The following is a 24,952-nucleotide window of genomic DNA, read 5'->3' as shown; positions in this document are numbered from 1 at the left end:
AATTTAGTCTCTAAATACTTATCTTAAAAAAGCAAAACAGACCTATCGAGGGGCCTTTGAGATTTCATGTTGGGATGGGTGCTCTTTCTTTTACCAGGTGTCGAATCAGCCGAATCCTGAGAACCCCTCGGGGGTACGCCCTTTTAATTGGAGTTGGGGGCAGTGGCAAGCAGAGCCTGTCCAGGCTGGCAGCTTACATTTGCAGCCTCGAGGTCTTTCAGATCACTCTGACAGAAGGGTACGGGATCCAAGAACTTCGGGTAAGCAAAATCGACAATGCTATCGTCCCTCACTCTCTATGCCCAAATCTGCAGATGGTCAAGGCCCTACTCTAAAATGGTGTTCATATCTGCATACAACCTGTGCATATCTTCCTGTATACTTTAAATTATCTCTAGGTCACTTATAATACCTAATACAACATAAAATGCCAGGTAAAACATATTATGTAGAAAAATGACAAGGAAAAAATCTGTATGTGTTGAATGCAGGTGCAGCATGGTTTCCCAAATATTTTTTAATAAAATTTTTTTTCTAGTAAATTGTATAAAAATTCGATTGATCATTCTTTTTAAAAAAATTTTATTTTTTTCCTAAATATTTTTGATTCCCTGTTGGTTGCAGAGGCTTCTGACCATTCTATTTGGCAGACAAAGCGTAAGCTGGGAGTCCTAGTTTGGGCCTAGGTCTCCCTGACTATGGGGGAAGGGCAGCTCCTTAGAGGAGTTGTTTACCTCTGGCTGTTTTGTCTTCCTGGTCAAATTGGTAATAATAAATTTTTATGTATTTTTATAGGTTTAATAAACCTGGCTCAGAAATATTTGATCCAATGTTTGCTTACTCAAATATGTTTTTCCTTTGCATTAACTGACCCTGATGTTGAACTGTTAATAACCCTGTGTGAGAGAGGGTGGAAAGAAAAAGGCACTTTCTGGGCTGGGGATATAGCTCAGTAGGTAGCATGCTTGCCTCACATGCACAAGGCCTTGGGTTCAATCCCCAGCACCTCAATAAATAAATAAATAAATAAGGCACTTTCTTAGGACAAGTAGATTTCTTCCCCTTTAGATAGACTATGAGAATAAAATGTCAAGAGCACATTCAGGAAACTGTGATGCTTTAAAAATTTTTCTCTTTTTTTGTGGTAAACTTAAAACATAACTTTATTTATACTTATGATCAGTAAACAATCCAAAAACTTCAGTTAAAAGGCAAAGATTTTTCAAACTTAAAAAAAAAATCAAGACTCAAATATATCCCATCAAAATGAACACTTTTTCAACATAATGACACAAGTAGGTCAAATTAAAAGGATAGAAAAGACATACCATGAAACACTAATCATAAGAGTTAGTGACTACGTTAACATTCATAAAAATAAACTTTAAGAAGTACCATGAAGAAAACGGAGGAATATTTTATAATAGTGAAAGAAAAAGTTATAAAAATTTTACTTCATAATTGTAATATTACTGAGAAAATGGTACTTTTCATTTTAGAAAGTGCTATTTTAAATTATTAAAAATTCATGCTTTTAATGTTACTAGCTAAATAAAAAACAAACTATTTTCAGTGAAAATAGAGTATTACTGGAATGAGCAGAAGCTGTCCCTTCCATCCTGTTGCTGGATGGAGGCATCCCTGAGAGTTCTACACCCTCTTAGAATGGAGCTGTCACTCATCAGCAGCTCCTTTCCACGCCCATGCTCCATTAAGCCACTTGTGTAGTTTAGCGTCATGTAATATGACCCTCCTCATTATATACCAGAAGTAGAGGTGACGTCATGCTGTCTTCCCCTGTGGCAAGTCTCTGGGAGGAAAGGCACAGGGCCCTGCGGCCATGCTGAAGTTCCTTGATTCTTCCAGCACTCACTCACGTACTCCCAACATCACATCAGCATTTTAACAAAACATGAATGATGGCCTCTTTCCTTGCAGGTAGATCTTGCCAATTTGTACATCAGAACCGGAGCCAAGAACATGCCCACTGTGTTCCTGCTGACAGATGCCCACGTTCTAGATGAGAGCTTTCTCGTGCTGATTAATGACTTGCTGGCATCAGGTGATTAAACCAACACATTTCTTGAAAGATCTTCCCCAATGACAAATTATCTGTAGTTTCAGTGAACTTTAAAGAGAGATAATTTGTCTTTGAGATGTTTGCTGGGGCAGTCTTTGGGGAGAAACCTATAAACCTAACTAATTTGAGGTGTATTGCTTTCCTAGTTTGCTTATGGAGGAAAGCGCCATAGAAAGGACTCCAGTGAAGTAAATGTTATTCCTACACGTACGGGTTTAGTGGGTGTGTTCATCATTGCTTGTCCTCAATGTTCTATATGTCTGAAAACACAAAAAAGGAAAAAAAATGATATTTCTCATTTCAAACTCTTAAGGTTTAAGCGGGTCTTTATTTTATAAAACATATCAGACATTAAAAAGTCTCATCTAAAGTTTAAATTGCAATCATCTGTAGTAATTCTACTCTTTTTTTGGGTCGGGGGTGCAGGAGAAATCCCAGATCTGTTCAGTGATGAAGATGCGGACAAGATAGTTTCTGGAATTCATAATGAAGTTCGTGGTCTGGGCATAGTGGACTCCAGGGAAAACTGTTGGAAATTCTTTTTGGCCAGGGTCCAACTACAGCTCAAAGTAAGAAACCCTTGCTTTCTCTGCATATTATTTAAAAGTTGCTTTTGGCACTGTAATGTGAATCTGTAGCAGGAGTTACGTTACAGGTCTGAATTTCAGTGACTCTTTGGAAAGGATAAGTGCCCTTTAACAGGCTGCGTCTTCAGTGTTGCTCTCTCAGGTCTGCTGAGATGCTGGGCTCTTGGGAAGCCTTGGGCTGAGCAGGGTGTGCAGTGCCCAGCTGGACCTCATGTGTTTCTGTCCCAGCAGGGCTTGGGACTGTCACCACAGTCATCTGACAGGACAGGTGTAAACAGTGAGAGCATGTCCTCCTTCCTAAGTGGAATAGGTCACTCTGGAGGCACAATGTGCTGCATGTCAAGCAGGGATCAGAATTCATGGGGAGGAAGTTTCAGAAAGAGGAAATGGCAATTCTACAAGGGAGGAAAAACATGTTTGGAGAAACCTGAGATAGCCCTCCAAGACTGCAGCATGGAGTTCTTATGGGGAGACCATGATTAATAAGTCTGGGAAAATAAATTGAGATAAAGTAAGGAGTTTGTAAATCATTCAGTGAACAATAGGGAGAGTTTGGAGTTAAGTGACTGGTATGTCAATACTTCAAGGAAAGTAATCTAGGGGTGTTACTCAAGTGTTCTGAGGTTTAACCCTGTGTTTGTCTCCTTAGGCTACTCTATGCTTTCATATATCATATGGGGATATGAAACTACCAAATAACAGCTCGGTAAAGACAAAGAATTATAAGAAAAGTCTCCCAGTGTATGGCCAAAAGCTAATTTCAAAATGCTGTTACAGAAAATCCAGGCTTCCCAGTGTAAAAATAGTTTGTAACCTCAAAAGATTACTGCTTTACTCCTTCTGCTGTTGCTACACCTATCAAGTTAGTAACAGGTTCTGTGGCAGCTATAAAGCTAGAAGAATTTAAGGAAAGGGTATGGAGAGTGATACTAGCCATGGGGTATGCCTTGGCTTGAAGAAGGTGAAGGAGTAGACTAACACTCTTCAATTTCTAATTACACAGTAATCTTACTGAGTAGTTCTAGGCTGAGTTTAGAAGGTTGGGACTTAAGGTTCAGTTGCTTAAAGAGTTTTCTCCCCACCAAAGATGTGACTGAAACCAGACACGGAGTCACACATCTGTACTCTCAGTGACTCAGGAGGCTGAAATAGGAGAATTGCAAATTTAAGGCCACCCTGGGCTACTAAGGGAAACTATGTCTCAAGAAATAAAAAGGGATGGGAGTGTAGCTCAGAGGTAGAACACCTCAGAGGTAGAACATCCATGGTACTACAAATTTTCTTAAAAAATGAAATTATTGTTACTGAGTAGCAAGTCCAGGAATTTCTTCCCATTACATGGTAATATGTTTGAATGACATTTTCTTTATGGAATGGGAAAACATTTGAATTTGAGGTAGTAATGTTATAAATCAGTGATTATCAAAGTCTGTTCCTCAGAGCTACAGAATCAACATCACCTAGAAACTTCTTAAAAATGGGAATTCTCCAATTCTATCCTAGACCTCCAGAAGCAGAAACTCTGTGGGTGGGGCCTAGAAAGCTAAGCTTTAACAAGCTTTCCAGATGATTCCAAGGCTTCCTGAAATTTGAGAATTATCATTATAAATAATGCTATAATGTGCATCCTTTATATCTTCCATGCTCAACTTTGCTTATTTCTATAGCATAAATTCCTAGAACAGCAATTGCTACATTCGATAATTGCAAATTGGGATAGCTTTTTAACATGCCTGCACATCCTTTGATGCTATTGTTACTGACAGGGACTGACAGGGTCACATACATCACCTCTCCTTGAATATGGATGAACTTATGACTGCTTCAACTAATACAGTAGAACCAAAGCAATGTCGAGTAAATTCTGAGGCTAACTCATAAAAGGGCAGTTTCTCTATCAAACTGCACATATTGTTGTTTATAAGAGTTCTATGCATATAAAGTAAATAGCCTTATAGTTGTTATATGTGTGTCATATATATTTCCCCTATTCTTTTATTTAGCTTTTAAGTATGCATATGGTGCATGCTTGTTTACTTGCTTATAACTTTTGAATATCTTTTTTAAAGTTCATCTCTTAGATTAATGAGTGTTTTCCTTAGTGAATTTGGGGTTTCTTATGAATTTAGAAAAGTATTTTATTTCCCAAAATTATCTTCAATGAAGCAGATGAAAATCAATTGGGCTTCAGAGAAGCAAAAACTCAACCAACAGTTCCTTAGCCTCTCATATCAGAAAGTCCAGACTGGCTGACTAATGCCCTTGGAGACCCAGGGTCTTATGTCTTATCTTTCTTCCAGTTTTAATCCTATTGCCTCCCACCTCCGGATCACAGAATGCTACAGGAGATTTTTATTGTAAGCAGGAAGAAGAAGGTGAAACAGATGTGAGGGTTACCTGGATCTGGAAACCAGTTCTCCCCCAAACCTTGAGCTGATATCTTACTGGTCACACTCTATCAACAGTTACCTGGGAGACTGGGGAGGGAATACTGGAAGTTGGCATGCTGCCTTTATGCATAAAATTGGATACAGATTTCAGAATACGTCTGCCCCTCGATCTACTATGGGGTTACATCTCTATAAGCCCATCACAGGTTGAAGGTATTGTAGGTTGAAATGCATTCCACACACCTAATCTGTGAAGCATGGCAGCTCAGCAGCACCCTGCACTGTAGAGCCTCAGTCGTCACCTGTCATGATCACATGTCTGTCTGGGAGCTGCTGCTGGCAGAGGCTGCCCAGCCTTGGGAGAGCATCCTACTACACACACTAGCCAGTGAAAAATCCAAATTCCAAATATGTTTTCTACTAAATGTGTTTTATTTCCACACCACTGTAGAGTTGAAAAATTGAAAGTGAACCATCACAAAGGAACCATCTATAGTTTTAAAAAAGTAACAGTATCAATCATTACAGTGCCCATATGCTTTCATGAGCTATGTTTAAAACTGCTACTTGTAGAATATATTTCTTTTTATATATAGTAGGGAGTGAGCTGAGAAGCTTTAGGTTATTTTTCCCCTAACGAAATTGTTTTTATCTCAACATCATGTATTTATTTCTTCCCTTTAAGTTTCATATACTGCCTGTATTACTTGCCAAATGGCCATTTTTTTATCTATTTCAGATTCAAATTTTATTGCTATCTCTTTGAGTTGATCCCAACATTACACTGTGCAAATTAGTACATCTTTTTTTAAAAATATGTTTTAATATCTAATTGTGCTTCCTGATCAAGTTTTTCCTAGTTTTTCTTGTGTTTATATCTCTAAACAAGCATTAGATTTATTGTCAAATTCTAAACACTATTTTGATTCTGATTGAAATCATGCTAAATGCTTATTTTGGGGAGAATTTAATCTTTATGAAGTCTTTAAGTGTTTTTATAAAGCTTTGTAGTACCATCTTATTTGAGTATAGGAGAGCTATTGGTTTTCACTTTTATACCCAGCTACCTCGCTGCCTTGCTTATAGTTTCTAAAGGCTCATTGATATATAGCCTGCAAGTGAAGTTATTTGGTCTTTTCTGCTATTCTGCTCATCAGTTCTCTTCATTGCTGTGGTAAACACTATAGAATAACTCAATATTAATGGTGATAATGAAAATTTTGTCTTGATGCTGACTTTAACAAGGATCTCTCTCATGTTTCATTGTTATGTCATCTATTGGCTTTTGATGCAGGGTACATATTTTGTCAAAAAAAGTGTCTATCTACTAAATTCTTTTCCAGAGTCTGTTGAGATAATTATATGGTTCTTCTCCTTGGACTTGTATATAGCAGTTTTACATTTTTACATCCATCAGTCTTCCTTTGTGCATTGCCTTTGGTTCTGTACATAGGTAAGCCTTACCTAAACTGAAATCAGTTTGTGGTCCTCTCTGTTGATGTCTAATCATTTTGGGGAGGGAGGTACCAGGGACACTCAACCACTGAGTCGCATCCTCAGCCCTATTTTGTATTTTATTTAGAGACAGGGTCTCACTGAGTTGCTTAGCACTTTGCTTTTGCTGAAGCTGGCTTTGAACTCATGATCCTCCTGCCTCAGCTTCCCGAGCTGCTGGATTACAAGCAAAGTGTCCCTGTGCCTAACTAATCATTTTTATAGTTTGATATTTTATTGCTTAACTCAGCACAAACTGGAATTTATTTTGATGTTAAATATGAATAATTTTGTCCAAGGACTATTAATGAAATAATCTATTTCTTCCCTACTAAACTGGACAGAAGTTTGGTTTTGTTGCTGTGTTTACTGTTTTGTATTTAATGCTATAAAAGAGCATTCTGAGGAATATAATCCCTCAGAAAAAGGTATCCCACTTATAATGCCTTTTGCTTCTATCCCTTAGTTTGATACATTATGAGCAAGGTAGTGGTCAGAACCATGACCTCTTTCCTTGAGTGAGAACCAGTATGGCGAAAATGGGTCACCTTTTAGCTGAACGTGGCAACTTCTTAGCAAACCATGTATATGACCCCCTAATCCTTAGAATTTTAAAAAGAATCGCAAATTACTGTTAGTTTCAGATAGCATGCTATTTACCAGCATATACTAAACACTCGGAGTTTCTGACGAGCTGGTATCTCCTTGCCTGTGTTCAGAGCTGGGTTCCACAGGAAGCTGACTGTGTCACAAGGGTTGTGAGCACACCTGGCAGGTCAAGCTGAATGATGTGCCGTTGCCACCCCATTACCCATGCTCACCACCCAAATTCGGTTCTCATTCAGAATGCAGGGCTATAATAACCTGTTGGCGTGCAAAACATAACCTCTGAATCTCATGAGGCTGTTCCCATTAATGATCATCAGATGCATGTCCTTGGATTGCTACAAATAAGCCAATGAATAAGTACCACATGATTTCTCTCCTTCACATTTGTACACATGAAGCTTTTCCTACATAATCCTCATCTTATGGTATAACATTTTCTGTTTCTTTACTGTGGATCTTTAGTTAACCCCCAAATTTTTCTTTCATGTTTTCCTTCCTGGCCATCTGATGCTATAGGGCAAAGGACAGTTGATTTCTGTAGGAGTAGACATCCATCTGTCTTTTCTCTGTGTCTAGGTACATGGAGAGATCCATTTCTGATATTAGATATAGAAGCTCATTGTATAAAATTTAAAAATATAGAACCATATAAAGAAAATAAAACCATACTTAATTGTTATCTGTAGATTACATTAATATATTTCCTTCCAGTTTTTTATGTGTTTATAAACATATTTAAGGTGTATATTTAAAACTAAAAATTTTTTGGTCACATCTCACACTATTGTCTTTAATTACCTTCTTTTATGCTATTTTGAGTGGAAGACTTTATAGGAAAAAAAGATATTAAAATAATTTCAGAATTTGGCATATGGAATGAACTGTTTAAATCAAATGTACATTGTTCTAAATAACCACTTACGTAAAACAAACTATACCCATTATCAAATTTCCTATTGGTTTATTGTGGTTTTTATTAATTTATATGAGCTCTTTTTGTATTGACTAGTATTCATGTGTCCATAATGTCTTTTTCTGTTTTACATGTTACCAGTTCTTCCTCAAGTTGGTAATAATTCTGATAAATTTGTTTATGATGATTTCCATTTTTATGTATTAAAACTGTCAGATTTTTTCCTTCATGACTTGCATGTTAAAGGCTTTTGGGGGATATATGTCTGCATTGCATGTTTATAAAATATTACCCTGGATTTTATTTAAATTAATTCATAACATTTTAATGTTCAGCTCTGAATTTTTGTGTGTAGTCTAAGGTAGTTTTCCTATTTTTTTACCCTCAAATTGTCCTAATACCATTTATTGTATAATCTCTCTTTACTAATTTGAAATGTTACTTTTCTCATATTAAATGCCTACAAATGGTGGGCTCTGTTTCTGGCATCTGCTACGACCCATTATTCTGTTCTTCTGTAGTTGCATATAAAACCCACACTGCTTTGTTTATTGTAGCTTTCTAGTACATTCTGGAATCTAGTAGAGTAGAAACCCTTTCCTTTTCTACATTTACTTAGCTATTTGCTAAGTAAATAATTAATTTTCCAGATATATGAGATTAGTTTGATATTTTTAAAAAATCTAATGAGAATGTATAAACTGTATTGGGGATCATAGATCTTCTTGGAATACTGGATATTTAGCCTGGGTACAGAGGCTCATGCCAGTAATACCAGTGACTTGGGAGGCTTGGGCAGGAAGATTGAAAGTTCAAGCCAGCCTCAGCAACCTAGCAAGGTTCTAAGCAACTTGGTGAGACTCTATCTCAAAATTAAAAAAAAAAAAAAAAAGTCTGAGGATGTTGCTCAGTGATTAAGCACCTCTGAGTTTAATCCCCAGAACTAAAATTTTTTTAAAAAAAAAAATTAAAACCAGGATATTTTAATTCATTTATCTATACTATTTTATTTACTGTAACATAAGGTTTATTTCCTGCTAGTGTGAATTCGCTTTCAATATTCTGTTTTTCCAAATATCATTTTGATGTTTTTAATCCAGCTTTATCCCATATAAACTTTAAAATCAATTCATGAAATTCTGTTAATCCTGTTGGAAATTAGTAGAATTGCTTAAAATTCATTAATGGATGTAAGAAAGACTGCATCTTTTTAATAATCGATCTCTTAGGAACATGTCTTTAACTGACCTCTGATAAAGTAGCTGGTTATCTTCATGTTTCTTTTACATATCTCTTATTCATTTCTCTTCTCAATATTGTATTGTATCTGTCCCTCTTGTTGAATTTCCAACACATCATTGTGGAAACAGAAGTAAGCAATCAGATGGAGGGAAGAGGAGGGATGGATAGGTGTGTGTTTACGTGTTCTCTTCCCAGCTGTTTCTTCGAACACTCATTTCAATAGATTTTTACCTTTTGTTCTTTAGACAAATGTGTAGATGGTTACATCATCTTTGTATTTTTATTCCTCCTCGTCTAATAATCTCTCCTTTTTCTGTATATTATACCCATGCTTTCTGAACAAATTTTAGAGCTGTTGTACCCATCTTTTTCTTGTTTTTTATTTTAATGCCAATAGCATTCTATCATCAAATGTAGGATGAAATATTAACTTGTGGTATTTAAAATAGTTTTTAGGAAGAATTGTTGCAGTTTATCACATCTTTTCTCATTGAAGCCTTATTTTCTTCCTTTGTCTTGGCCTGTCCTTGTATTATGGCCTTCTATCTTCCTCTTTTTCTAGTCTCTAGAGAGTTCCCAACCTTTTCTTCAGGTTTTGTTTTTTAATCCAATTTTTTTTATTTATCTGGTACTGGGGATTGAAACCAGGGATGCTTTACCACTGAGCTACATCTCCAGTTCTTTTTTTTTTTTTTTTTTTTTGGTGTGGATCAAACCCAGGGCCTTGGGCATATAAAGCAACCACTCTTCCAACAGAGCTATATATCCCTAGCCCTCTTCAGGTTTCTATATTAAATTTGCTTGGCAATTTATTTTTCTTCCGAAGGATGCTTTTTTATTTTGTTGGCTATATAGTATGTTTGTTTCACTTAGACTTTTTTCCCTTCTTCTTTCTTCTTGGATAGAAGAGAGCAATTCATATCTGAAGTTTGGCAACAGGTCTGGTGGGTGATTGGCTCTTGTCTCCTACTACCTCATGCCACAGGAACCTGATCAACAGAAATGCTGGGTAACGCTCATATTCGGCAGTAGATTAACATGGTCTCACACAGAGTAAGCCAAAAGACATAGTGCTAGCACAAATAATGTTCAGGATGTATAAATTTTTTTATTTTGTTTAAAAAGCTCAAATACTCACCTATTCAATAGAAAATGCAATATCATGGACTTGTACCTGTGTGATTGTAAAGTCAAGTCTCTTCAGTTCTGCGTCTGGTTGAGGAACAGAACATCTGACTTCCTCTTCTTATAAGGATGGTAGTCTAGGATGGCTAAAAGGTGACATGGACAGTCTGCACTCCTGCCCCACATCTGCCTTTTGGCCTGATGTAGAACAGGAAAGTTCTACTGCTTGCCTGGCTCTATGCCTCTACCCTGCTAACATGTCTTGCTTGTCAGGGCCACACCTCTGGATCTGGTACTCTAGTTCCTGCCCTCTCACTTTCTGGTATTGGACAACGTGAGTAGAATAAAAAGAACTTTAGGAGGATACAACAGATGCGACTTGTGCTCTGTATCTGAGGTCCCCCATCCTTGAGTTTCCATAAAACAGCACAACCTCAAAAAATATTAGGACACAAGTATCAGTATTTTATTTGGCCTGGGAGGAATTATTTGAATCCATCATTTAGTTACTCCTTCACCTAACCATTCATAGTTCATGATGTGCTGGGTCCTGACAAGGGGATGAGGAACAAGAGCCAACCCACCTAGAGCTCACCTCATTGTTGGGAAGATAAACCCCAGATCCAGTAATGACACTAACAAATGCAAACTTAATGCTCTATAAATGAGAGAGGGGGATTACATAAGGTAGCAGAAGATCTGGTGGTAAAGATTCATGGACGTAATGATAGGAAGAGTCTTGAAGACAATAGTCATCTCCATTTTTCTAAATTACTTATTTCTTCATTTGTTATTTTTACTTTAATTTTTTTTTTCAGTGCTAGGGATTGGTCCCAGGGCCTCACAGGTGCTAGCAAAGTGCCTTCCCATTGAACCACATCCCCAACCCTCATTATTTTGTGTTCTAAAAGGAAACTTCAACACCACAAATAAAGGATACTTTATATTGGGTAAGCTTTGCATTTTAAAAAGCATCTTCATGTTCTCCTTTGGATAACATTCAGATCTGGGATTAGTCAGTCGAGGACAAGGCCTGTCCCATGGAGAGATGCCACATGGTCAGCAGCAGTACTTGCCTGCTCTACTGCACAGCCCTATAGATTGGAAGCCAGAAACTTTGCATGACATAGTTCAAATACTGACCTATTTAAAATGGAGAAAATTCCAAATTTTCTTGAAAACAAGAAAACAAAACAAAAATCCATGATATGTAGTTATGGGCTGCCATTGGCATGGAGAATATAAGTGACCACTGCAGGCCCTGAGGTCAGGCAGAACAAATGACCAAATTCCAACAGTGGAGATAGAAGAAAAAAAAATCAGCTAAGAAAATAAAGTTAAAAATGCTTCAGGCAACTGTGCTCTCTTCTAAAAGCAAATTCTCACAAGTAAAAAAGCAAACCCTGAAACCACCATCTATGTATTTCCTGCAAAGGGGGGCTCTCCAGGCTGTCCTCACTCCTCAGGCCTGGTGTGTTCTTTACTCTCTGTTGGGATTCCAAATACAATTTTCTTTCTAAATAGGAGAGTTTCTATATGTTTAAAAAAAGAAAGAAAAGTGAATTCAAATGCCCTGATATAAAATATTGCATCTAGTACAATTCTGGAATGTCCAATATTTACAAGTCAGAGGTCACAGGAATGGTTTCATTGGGTGCTATCTAAAAAGGACATAAGTGTAAAAAATGTACTGTTGTGTGTATATTGAAGATACTGTTGGGTCTTTTTTTTTTAAAAAAAAAAAAAAAGATCTGAACTTAAAAGGTTGTTACATGAGAGGGTAATACAGGAAGATAGAATAATGATAAAATGAGACTAAAACTGTCAAAATGGGAAATAATCTTTGTGCCTAACTTCCATTCCTATGTGGGTTCTCTCAGTAAGAGTCAGATCTTGTGGACTGGGGCTATAGCTCAGTTGGTAGAGTGTTTGCCTTGCATGTACAAGGCCCTGAGTTTGATTCCCCAGCAACACAAATTAAAAAAAAAATTCAGATCTTATTATTCTTAGAAAACAGACTTGTGAAGATAAATGCGAATTTAAGTTGTGGATAGAAGCTGCTGAAGTAAGTATGTGGGAGGGTTACTTCTGAGAATGAACTATATCAACTGGAAAAACATATAGAGTGGCTGTAGCAATTCAGATTTCTATTACAAAGTGAAATGGACTGAGTCCTGTTGGTAATACACAAATAAGTATGCCCTCACTATGGGATTGTACCTAAAAGAAATTGAGGCATGTTACAAAGTACAATGAAATGTGGGTTATTGCAAATGAGTCATAACACCTGTGAGGGGAAAGGAAGGGAAAAAAAAGAATAGAAAATTCTATGGTATGGATTCCAAAAACAAGTTCCTGACATCCAAATGTTAGAGCTGCAGGAAATACATGGATGGTGATTTCAGGGTATGCTTTTTTCCTGTGAGAATTTGCTTCTAGAAAAGAGCACAGCTGCCTGAAGCATTTTTAACTTTATTTTCTTAGCTGATTTTTTTTTCTTTCTATCTTCACTGTTGGAATTTGGTCATTTACAATTGGGAACTATTGGGGGGAGGGGTGGAGAGAACATCTATTTCAGTACATTTAGGTACTTAAAAGTAGACAACTTCTGTTCCGATGAGGGATGGGACTGGCATCCTCAAGTCTGCCAACTCAAGGTATGTCTCAAGGAGAGGAAGTCACAGGTTGAACCCTAATTCAGAGTTTATTAACAAGAGATTCACGCACAGTTTACAACCTTCTCTGTAAACTTGTTGCAATCCTAGCTATGTCCTTTTGGGAGTCTGACTAGCTCTTGCAGATGACTTTTGGGCAGATGGGAGGAACAACACTATGGCAGGATTGAGCTGACCTTCTCTTCGGAGTCTTATCAAAAGATGGACTCTTTCCATAGCTCTTTGCCTCAGAACTAGTTGAAATCCAAAGTCTTGAGTGCAGCGATCAAGGGTTTAATTGCTGAGACACCTCCATATCTGGATTTTTCCTATTTCATTCATATATTGCTGGAGGTGGAGGTGCAGGTGCAGTATTTGGCCTCAGATATATTGAACACTACTCATTTTATCAAGAAAAAGCATGTCTCACATCTGTGATGCTGCATGGCTGACCATCATGTTGATGAGGGAAGTTAGCTCAGTTCCTGGTAGCTGGCTCAACAGTTAGGGCATTTATGACACTCTAAAATGTAGGCCGCCATAGCCCACAGCCCATATAGGCCCTGCTGGTGAACTTCAGATGTTTGTAAGAGTAATGAACATTCACATGCATGTCATAGCAGCCTGGGGTATTTTTTTAATATATTTTTAAAAATTTTTTATTCTTCCTAGACACACATGACAATTTTAAAAGTAAATTATACACAATATAGCACCCCTTTTCAATCAAATGGTTTTGTATTTCTTATAAATCTTTTGCTATGTAATCTCTCCTGAAATTATAGAAAATACAACAGGAAAATTATCCAGAGTGATTTCCCCCTATAATAATGCTTCTTGTAGCAACAACTTGGGTTTACTCCAGGTTTTCTGTAAAATTGTGTGGACTATTTTACAGAAGAATAGACGAACCAATGGTTCCAGACATTAGCATGGGCTTCCAGAAAAATCTCACATAGCACTGCTTACAGAGAAAAGTTGGATGGTGGGGAAAATCTGTGCTGTCTTTATAGCATAACTAGGAATTATTAGCAATAAATTAGACCAATAATTGCCTCCTCAAGGATAGTATGGTATTATCCATTCCCTTCTTAGGAACTTCTAATTACTAATGAATAACTATGTGTTATTGTTAACAACAAGGTCTTTGCTTTATATCAATTTATCTCCCAGGTTCTAGTTTAGATAGTAAAATTTAGATTATTTGTGATAGTTTATTTTAAATTCTCTAAACTTTCCAGTCCATTCTATAGGAAGAGACCTAGATTCCATGAGTATTTCACTAAGCAATGTCAATAAAGCATTTTTGTGAGGCTGAGTAAATATGGTTTAGACACATTGTTCTATAACATTTTTAAGATCTGATACTATGCCAATTATAAGTACAGAAGTAGATTAAATATAGAAGTCATGAAAATACTTAGGATCTCAAAATATTTTAAAAAATGCTTTTTTTTTTCTCTGCTACAATTATGTGTAAATGAAGTTTCTAAAATTGGCACCAGTGAGAAGTGATTTGGGTGTGGAAAATCAACTTCTTGAGAAGAAAGGAGAAATATTAAATTGTAGGGAGAAAAGAAAGCCCAGAAACCTGAGGACTGAGATATAAGTGAAAATCATGCACTGGTACTTGGCACTTACAATATTAGAGCGATTATTCAATTGATAACTAGAATATTGAATATAAGGAACAAGTGATCATCAGCCCATACATCATTAAAAACATTTTGCCATATTCAAAAAAGAAAAAAATCAGACCTTATTTTACAACATATGCAAAAAACAACCAAGGTGACTTTAACATAAAAAAAACTATAAAACTTCAGGAAGAGACTGTGGAGGAAATCTTGATAGCATTGGTCTTTACAATGACTTCTCAGATATGACATCACATGCACAGGAAACAACAGCAGAGATAAACAAGTGAGAGTGCATTAAACTGAAAAGTTCCTGCACAGCAAAGAAAACCAACTATTGGGTGAAAAAAATCAAACCGCAAAAATGGGTGAAAATATTGAAGCCATGTATTTAATAGGATATGGAGACCTACAACATATAAGGAAGTCCTATGCTTCAACAGTCAGAAAACAAGCTTGAAAAATGAACAATGGACTTGAAGAACCGTTTCTCTAAAGACGATGTGCCAGTGAGTGGCCAGTAGATATAGAAAAGATACTCAACCCCACTAATTATCAGGGAAATGTGTCACAAAGAGATCTATGTATGTCTGCTAGGACGCCCTTTTTAATGGAAAATAATAAAGTGTTGGTATGGATACCTGGAGCTATCAGAACTCTTGTATGCCATTGGTAAGAGTGTAAACCAGTGCAGCTGCAATCAAATTGACTATAGTAATTCCTCAAAATGTTAAAAATAAAATCACCAGATGATCTAGTAGTACCACTACTGGATATACATCCAGAGGAAATGAAGTCAGGATCGTGAAGAGGTATCTGCACTTGAACCTACACTGCAGCATTACTTGCAGTAGCCAAGACATGGAAACAACCTAAATGTCTGCCCACAGATGGGTGGATGAAAATGCACATGTGCACAATGGAATAAAATTCAGTGATTAAAAAGAAGAAAATCTTGTCATTTGCCACATCATGGATAAACCTGGAGGACGACATGCAAAGTGTAATAAGCCTGGCACTGAAGGACTAAAACTGCGTGAACTCACTTATTTGAGGTATCTATACATTTTTATGAGTAGTTAAACTCATAGAAATAAAGGAGACTGACTTTTGCTACAGGATCAAAAAAGGTAAATAATTTTTTTTAAAAAGTAGAAACAGGTGCTATTTAATAGGTATAGAGTTTCAGTCATGCACAGTGAGAAAGTTCTAGAGGTCTGCTATATAACATTGTGCTCATAGTTAACAATATCCTGTACACTGAAAAATTGGTTGAATGTAGATCTTGTGATATTTTTATCATAATAAAAAAGCTTAGACCTTAGGATTTATTTAGCTTGAGTTGTTGAACATACATGACATATGAAATAAACAACATAGAAATACCTGTTAAATGAGGTATTCTATGGGTTGATATATGCTGGGGTTTTGTTTTTGACATGGATTTTTTAAAACACTATGAGTAAAACAGATTGTATCCTTTGAAAATGATTTCATCAATTACTTGATCTCAAGGTATCAGACTTGGAGCAACAAGGTCTTTGCTTTATATCAAGTACAACATTTCTAGAAAAGAATCCAAGCCTCTCCCTCAGACCTTTTCTCAGCTGATATGTCTTCCCCAGGGTCTTCAAGTCCTCAGGGACTTGGGGAAAGAGGCAGAGTCTCTTGTATTAGTACTTTCATTGGCGTTTCTCTTCTGAAAACCTTCAGTAGTTCAGAGGGGACCCTCACAAAGGGGAAGAAATGGGGTCAGACCCACCATCCTCCCACTGAGTTTCTGTGACACTACCCAGGCCAAATTCAGCAGTACCAACAGAATCCCCTGTGTGCCTTAAGAAAAAGTGGAAGTAGACTGCTGGCCCTTCTTACCTCTGGCTTCCTCATCAGCAGATTCATCCTATGTGAATCAAATAATACTCAGGAAAAAAAAATGCATCTGTACAAAATATGTAGAATTTTTTTCTTGTCTTCATTCCCTAAACAATACAACATAACAAGCATTCACATAGCATTAGGTATAATCGGCAATCTAGAGATGATTTAAGAATATAGGAAATTATATGGAGGTTATATGCAAATACTGTCTGTGCTGTTTTAGATAAGGAACTTGAGCATCCTTGGAGTTTGGTATATCTGCAAAGGTCCTGGAACCAATCCCCCAACAGCAGACACCAAGAGATGATTTATTCAGATTTGAATTAACTTTTAAATCTTCAAAAACCATCAGATTTACATTGAAAACTGAAAAAAAAAAATCCCAGGAGCGTATTTAAACCAAAATTTAAAAATTCTTTTAAAATCTGAAGTGAGAACTCAAGCAGATGTATTTTCTTTTTAATGAAGGTAGAGATGAACACATACTCTGATAAGACATTATTTTTTTTAAAAGTCTGTTGCACAGTTCTGTGGAAGCTGATGAATTACAGAATGGAAGGAAACAGTAGTTGAAAGTACTGGTGTTACATCCTGGTGACTGACTTTTATTGCTGTAATGGTACTTGTAGAAGTGAGTAAAACGTCCCACTATGAATGATGATCATCAAACACGCCTGAAAGAAGAGGCACAATTTTTGAGGGAAGCACACTATGGTGTTTCTGTATGTCCCATGATGCGCCTTTGGACGGGTTTGCACTCATTAGTAAGAGGTTAAGGTTGCTCTCCACCGCGTGGAGCGTCGCTGTGTTTAATGTCACAGTTGGCTGTGCTCCTTTCTTTCCTTGTCTGAGACTGCAGTGTCATTCTTCACTCACTCATCACCCTCCTGTTTCTGCCCTGCCCCCATGTCTCCACAGATCATTTTGTGTTTCTCTCCGGTTGGCCACACACTGAGAGTGAGAGCTCGGAAGTTCCCAGCCATAGTCAACTGCACTGCTATTGACTGGTTTCACGCGTGGCCGCAAGAGGCTCTGGTCTCCGTCAGCAGGAGGTTCATTGAGGACACTGAGGGGATTGAGGTATGCTGGGTCTGCCTGAGTCCCCTCACACATGCAAACACCCTAAAAGTCCTCGGAGATAACTAAAATACTCCTCTAAGAAAGCCATCCTTATTTAAGGTGATAAAAACATCTGTGGTTTGCATTTCATGGAATACAATGGCACTTTAGAGATGGAGGCACATGGAGCACACTGGAGTATGTTCACATCATGTTCTGACTCATCCGAAGGCCAAGGCCATCCTTCATTAAATCATACTGGGCCTTACTGAATATAAACCCCTTAAGTTGACAACTAAAAACCTAAACCAAAGTGTAGTCACCCTTAGCCAAGGCATGCTCGATTTCTCACTGCATAAGGCAATTCATTGTGATTATTCTCAGGACAGTATTGGCCCTGTCAGTTTCACAATAATATATCTGCTTACTTGTATTTTGAATTTGTGTGTTATGGGGTAGGTTTGTCATTTCTTCTTTATGAAATTTGTATATGTTTTAAAATCGTTGCATGAAAGGGGGGGGGAACTTCAGGCATTCAGATTCAAAGAAAAAGAAATATAAACATGAAGCTGCAGTTAGATTTCCTAGAGAGGAAGTTTTATTTGTGAGCAGTACCTTTCTGATGAGGTAATTCAGGAAGGTGCTGGTGGCAAACATTTCTTAGAGAGCATTGTCTTCCTGCTCCATGGAGTGATAAGGTGAAAGGTACCTGGACTAGGTCCTACATTGAAAGTAACCCTCAGAGCGGGAGGTGGAATTAGGGGTCTGGGAGGGGTGATGTCAGTTCCTCAAGAAAGTTGATAATGAGCAGCCGGTTGTCATCTTCCTTAGTCCAAAGAGCATAGCTGCTGCCTTCCAGAGCAGTCTTTGAACATTTTGTTGAATATCACATCTTTTGATCACCAGATGGTTAGATATCCAGGCATATTTGCATATTTAATTAATTTTTATATGCAGCTAGCTTTATTGGTTGTTACATCATTTTTCCTTTGCCGCTTTTTTTTTTTTAAGTAGCTGTGTGGTTAAGCACACAAGCAAATGTTCACTTTCACCTCCAAAATTTTGTAGAGGGGAACCTCTTTGGTCTTCTCCTCAAATGTCTGTTAATCTAATTATGTCGTGCTGGATTGCAAGGAGAGAACCCAAGCAGTAGCATTGAACTTGGAATAGATCCTTTAGACATTCAGCATTGAACTTGGAATAGATCCTTTAGACATTGAGCTGCCTCTCTCTCCTTCTGTTCTTCACAATCACACTTACAACTTTTCCACTAATAGAGAGGGAAATGATGTCTGCTAAAGGCTTACAGAAATCTTTTACACTTTGGTTAATTTAGTAAAAAAGGGGAAAGAACCAGAGTACTTTGTTTCTGAAGGTTACTTTTTTAAGCAGTAGGAAGCCAGAGCTCACAGCATGGTTTAAGCTGATATTTGGCACAGTACTTTTGCAAGTTGCTTGTCTCTGGCTGCCTCTTGCTGGCTCTGTCCCATGAAGGTAGGTGCCACTTTGAAAACTGTTACCACGGAAGCAGCTTTGATATGCCAATGACCATTGACATCTGCTGGATGAGGCAAGATTTGCATCATTGGAAGTCCAAAGGGCTCCTGCCAGGTGCTAAGCTCTGTCTGATGGTGTCATGACGCCTCCTATAGGATTCTGAGAGCCAAATAGGAATTTTGAAAGCACTCTACCCTTTCTATCAAGCTGAATTATGCCTCAAAACAAATTAGCCAGATGATTTCATTTCAGTGCAAGGTGCTTATTTAACTTTCCCACCTTCCTAATTTGTCACTCAGGAGCAATAATTATGATTCACAGTGCCGTGTGTCCGTATTCTCCTAAAAACACGTGGTGTCTTTTCTGTAGAGGTCAGAAACAGCTTTTAAATTTTTTGAATGAGTACTAATTTGATCACTTTCTTAGTTTTAATTTCAATCATTAAGACTGAAAGTTATCACTATAATTTAGGCATTTCTTAATTATTGACCTGATTTGATGAGTGTAAGGTATTTATACAAGGTGACCCCCTTTGGCCACAGAGGAAGGATTCATTAACAGCAAGCAGTTTTATGTAAGTTGACATATAATTTTTCCATCAATACACACTCAGCACCCAGTGGTATGGGCTGACTGCATCTGAATACATTTTTGTGCTATTTTTCAGTTACCTGATATTGAACTGAGTGATACCTATCCCCCCCCCAAAAAAATTGACCAAAACATTTTGACACTTAAGTGTCACCAGATATTTATCTTAAGACTTTATGTCAACATACACCATTTCTCATAGGAGATTTGAAAATGGAAATAGGAGGAGGTCCTGTAAGGAGAGAGAAAGGGAAAGGCCCTCGAGGTGCCCATCCCCCGGGAGTAGGGTTGGAAAGGAGAAGTTAGTTAATGGAAATTTCTTAGATGAACTGCCTAGGGGTGAGATTTGTGTTGGGAGGTGTATAGATCTGAGCAAGATGGAGGAGCACAACTTTTTCAGGCACAGGGGCCAACTGGAGAGTTAAAGCTGTCTGTCCTGATGTGATGCCACTTACATGTGATCACAAAGCTTGGCATCATCAGCCTTTTCAATAAAATGTAATTATTTTCCAGGCTCCCACCTCTTCAATCCAGAACTTGTTCTAGAGTTTAGCCTATGAATGACATGTGTTGCTACCATTTTCCAAAAATAATCATAAGATGTTCACTCAAAGAGGAAGGTCATTTTACTGCTATATTTAAAGACTTACTTTTCCAGTGGCCAGTGGGTTCTTTTAAAAATTCGTGGGTCAAACAGGAACGGTATTAACATTTTTTTCAGTGATAGCTATGTTTATTAATTATTTTTACCCCCATTTTTTCTCTAAAATATAAATTAGGATTAATAGATATGAATAAAAAAGAAAATCTCATGGTATGGAAATATTATGAATTGGGGAGAAATGCCCTCTTTGTAAAGAATATGAAAACCATTTGGAAATATCAGTACAAAAACAAATACAACCAAATTGATCTCATCCTGGCTTTTGGGTGAGGAAAAACCCAAGTAGTTTCAACATCCTTTCCCATTCCTCTGTCCTTTCTCCTTTACCCGCTCACATGAGGATCTGTCCCTCCTGTATGCCTTGCTTGGTGCATGTTAACTGAGCTGAGAATGGAGCTGCAGAAAGGAGAAGAGCACTCCTTTCCAGGAGTTATTCCGCTTTGTGAACTTTAGGATTCGCTTGTACCAGGAAAGCAGAGTCCCACCCAGGAATCTGATATACTTTAAGCCAGAAGCTTAACTCACTTGTGGAGCCATAAGCCCTCCAAGTCTGTGCTTCTGTGACTTTCTCAGGGTGCAGGCTTACCAGAACCAGCTCTACAATCTTTGTTTTATTGTTCTGTTAGGGAATAAAAGCTACTTCTTTCATGTTTAGGAAAGGTCAGGAAGACCATTGGTTTAGGCTGAACTTGATCTTCCTTTGACCAGTTTGAGAGCTTCAAAATTAAAAACAAAAAAAATTAAAAGCATAAGCAAACTAACAAAGTGCATTCACCAGACAAAGTAACATATGGGAACCCCTCCCCCCCAAAATTGCAGTGCAGTTTAGAAAACCATGTTTGCTGTCAGTTGACACCTGTGGCTGCACTGCACAGAGGCAGTCCTATCGGCGGCACTGCCACCCTGGGGCTAGTACTGCCCTGATCTTGCATTGCTTTTCTCTCCCATCAGTACTGTCATGAAGGGCCGCTGGTTGCCTTGTCAACAGGTGAGGGATGGCCTATCCTCAAGCTAGCAAGGGCTCGCCTGCTGTCAGACACCAGAGCCCATCATTGTCCCTCCTCATCTGGACTCTATCTCCAATGTTTGACTACTTCAAAAGAAAGAAAAGAAACAGAATAAAAAGGAGTAATTTTTGAGGGTAGGAGGAGGCATAGGGAATGTAGTAATGTACCCTGTTTTTCAGGCCTCCAAATTTAACCTACATCCTAAGCCCTGCTCCTTGGCTGCCCCCAGGATGCTTTTCTGATGCTCTGAGCTACACAGAAGTCTTGGTAAAATGCAGTCCTGCTCATCTTATTCTTGATTACATTTTCATTATTTAATAAATCACCTTAAGTATCACAAGGATCTAAATAATATATTCTCGTTTACCAGCCCCCAAATGAGTGAATATAAAAGAATAGATTTTATAACTCAGCAGTTTGACATTTTATAAAATTAATACAGAAAAAAATTTCTGAGAAAAATTTTCAAGACTTACTATAGATAAGAATTATCCCAAGTTTAACTTCAAAAAAAGAAAAAAAAGATTCTTTAAATTGTCCCATTCCATTTGCCTTTTCCTCTTCCCTCCCTTGAAAACAATATTCTTGCAAGTCTAAATTTAATTTTGCAGACGCATATAGTTGTTTTGGCTGGTCTCAGAAAGATATAAAATCCTAAATATTTGATTTAGTGCTGGCCTCTGGGTATTGGTGTCATTCAACTCTGCTGTGGGGTGTTTTCAACAAGGTGAACATAGTGGGCACTTGCCCTGACAGCCAGGTGGCCAGGGTACTTGGTGTAGCAGCAACGTTCCTGCCGGAGAACTGCCACACCAAGCAGCAGAGAGTTGTTTGTGTGTTTACAGTGAGCCGGTGGAGAAACTGGAATTACACTCTTTCTCTTAATGTGAGGAAAAAAGCAGTTTCATCTTTGCATATGATGATTCAAAGCAGACAGCATTGTTTTCCAAAGCAGCTTGGTGGGGCAACCTTGAATTTATAACCATTTGAGGCTGACACTCTGCTTATTTTTATTTTTGCCCTCCCCATGATTGGTTATGGAATGACTACAGAGTAGCATCAACGGACGTTCACCAAGGGGCCAAATCTAGCAGGAATGATGCTCTTCCCTCGAAGTGAAAAATACAGTGTTTCGCTGCCATCGCTGCAGTCCCGAAGCCGCCCTCTCGGCTCCCCCTCCAAAGAAAACTGGAGATAAATGAATGGCAGAATAAATAATTTATGCTAATGAAATTACTGCAATTAGTAGTTCTACAATGACCCTTTTAAAAGCCACAGCTGTTAATGTCAGGAAGTGCTGTCACTACTGACCTTATCATAAGAGAAAGTGACAAATTGAGAATGCAGGGAAGACCAGTCATCAAAGAGGTCTGTTCTGGACCGATTAGAGTTTTCTGAAAAACAGTGTGAATTACAACCAGCTGCTCCCTGGCTCCTCCAGGCTCCCATGCTGTGCCATTTTGTTAAGCCTGATAACAATAGTTATTTTGCCCCATTGAGACAAGTTGTCTCGGGCCACTTCCAGCTCTACCGGAAACCACTTTTTCCATAGGAGACTTACAAATGAAACTGTTGTTAAAGAGAGCTTTCAGTGCCTCCGAGGAGCCTCCTCATAAGGATCATGGTTGGGCAGAGGCCAGGGATTTTTTTTTTTTTCTTTTTCTTCCTGTAAGGAGGTTACACTTGGCTGAGGAAGTATTTATCTGTATTGTAGAAAGGTATGTGTGCACTGCTAACTCCCTCCCGTTAAAACAAGACTGGGCAGGAGTGAATTTCTGTTCATGTTTACATTGAAGCCAGGCTTTAAAAAAAAAAAAAAAAATCCCCAAGGGAATAGGATTTAGATGAAGTTTATATAACTTCCTTGTAAATTCCATTTTTCTGACTCCACTATTTGATAATGAAAGAAAGACAAATTCAGGATTCTCACCTATAAATTTTATATGTAACCTTTGCTGAAACACTGTTTCAGTCACTAGTAAGATGGATTTTTAATACACAGAACAATCAAATCATGTGTGGGTTTTATACCCATGCAGAGATTTTTTTTTTTCACAAGGTTGGAAAGCTGTGTGTTTAGAGATGTTGCTCAGGAACAGCTGTTTTTCCCCAGCAAGAATCGTCCTGTCTCTCCTGCACCTCTAGCTGTAATATTGATGGTGCAGATTTGAAGCGTTTAACTGCATCACCAGCCACTTGTGTGCAATGTACCCAAAGACGTGTCTGAGCATTATTGACAACACTTTGGTAAATTATGTGTGACTTTCCTAAGAGTTGGTGTAGCTCATTTAATTCATATTAATTGATTTTTAGGCTCCCCTTGATTAATTGAACCTGGTTCATCTTGTACAGAATGCAATAAATAATCATTAAAATGAGGGAGATGTGACTCCACAAATTAAAAAGTTAACTACTTCAGAAGTCACAGAGGACACAATGGAAAGAATGGGTAGCGGGGGTTGGGGGCACAGAAGGAAATCTTCAAAGGAGAATTGTTCTGTTTTGTGTTTTATTTGGAGGTAGTGTCCCCCCTCAAAAAAAAATGTGAGTAAAAATTATCATGATTTTTTTTTCCCAGAAGCAGTGGCTTTTAAAAGCTTATTCAGTTTGGTGTTTTGTGGTTCTCATAAAACTCTACTTGTCAATTTCAGCTTTTGTTTTTCCCATGATTTTGAAAGGTTATCAGTTTTCTTTGTCTGAAGTTTAGCTTGAAAGCAACACACACACACAAAAAAAGCCTCAGAATATTGTGTCTCTAATTTCTGTTTCACACACTTGATAGATAAAAACAAAGTTGTAAAGAGCAGTACTTATATCATATGTTGGCTTTTGAGTTTGGTATGTGGAGCACACAAAATTCCTTGATCATACAGAGTTGGTAGATAGATGGTTAGAAAAGTTGGAAGCTGTTTTATAATCTCTCTAATCCTGTGGATATCTCTTAAAGATTAAGTAAGTCTTCCAGTTTCTACTGTAATTTGTGCTGGAAAAAAAATTTTAGGGGAAAAAAATACTGTATAATTTTGTTGCTTTTTCTTCAATTTTTTTAATTTATAATTTTAACTTGAAAGGATTTCATAAGAATGCAATGTTTGTTTCCAGCCACTGTACAAGGATTGCATCAGTCTCTTCATGGCACACGTTCACACCAGTGTAAATGAAATGAGCGCCAGGTATTACCAGAATGAGAGAAGACACAACTATACCACCCCAAAGAGTTTTCTAGAACAAATATCACTCTTTAAAAACCTACTAAAGAAGAAGCAAAAAGAGGTGTTCCAGAAGAAAGAGCACTTGGTGAATGGCATCCAGAAGCTAAAAACCACTGCCTCTCAGGTATGACCAGGGTATGTTCCCACAGAGTGAAACCTCTGCTCTTGCATACAAAAACATGTTTCCTTTTGAAGCAGTGCCTGCCACATTTAGACACAATGCCTAGCTTTTAAATTTACAGCTTGAGGACACAAGGGATACATTATTACTGCTTTCCTGTGCAGAAAGAACTGGCCAGTTATTCTTTCACAA

At 37.8% G+C, this 24,952-nt stretch overlaps 1 protein-coding gene across 3 annotated transcripts in view; it reads left to right on the top strand.

Moving 5' to 3' along the window:
• The window catches only part of DNAH11 (dynein axonemal heavy chain 11), a 278,938-nt gene that overhangs the window by 140,967 nt on the left and 113,019 nt on the right, over positions 1 to 24,952 (top strand). For all 3 annotated transcript variants that reach the window (XM_081287176.1, XM_081287175.1, XM_081287177.1), the window contains 5 exons: positions 98 to 260; positions 1,939 to 2,062; positions 2,507 to 2,649; positions 17,528 to 17,689; positions 24,530 to 24,763. In XM_081287176.1, coding sequence (XP_081143302.1) covers positions 98 to 260; positions 1,939 to 2,062; positions 2,507 to 2,649; positions 17,528 to 17,689; positions 24,530 to 24,763 — 826 coding nt within the window. The remainder of the gene's footprint in view (positions 1 to 97; positions 261 to 1,938; positions 2,063 to 2,506; positions 2,650 to 17,527; positions 17,690 to 24,529; positions 24,764 to 24,952) is intronic.

This window comes from Spermophilus citellus (assembly GCF_964194105.1).
Source record: "Spermophilus citellus genome assembly, chromosome: 3".
Lineage (NCBI taxonomy): Eukaryota > Metazoa > Chordata > Mammalia > Rodentia > Sciuridae > Spermophilus > Spermophilus citellus.
Note: the sequence above shows the minus strand (reverse complement) of the source record. Positions and strands in the feature narration are given on the sequence as shown.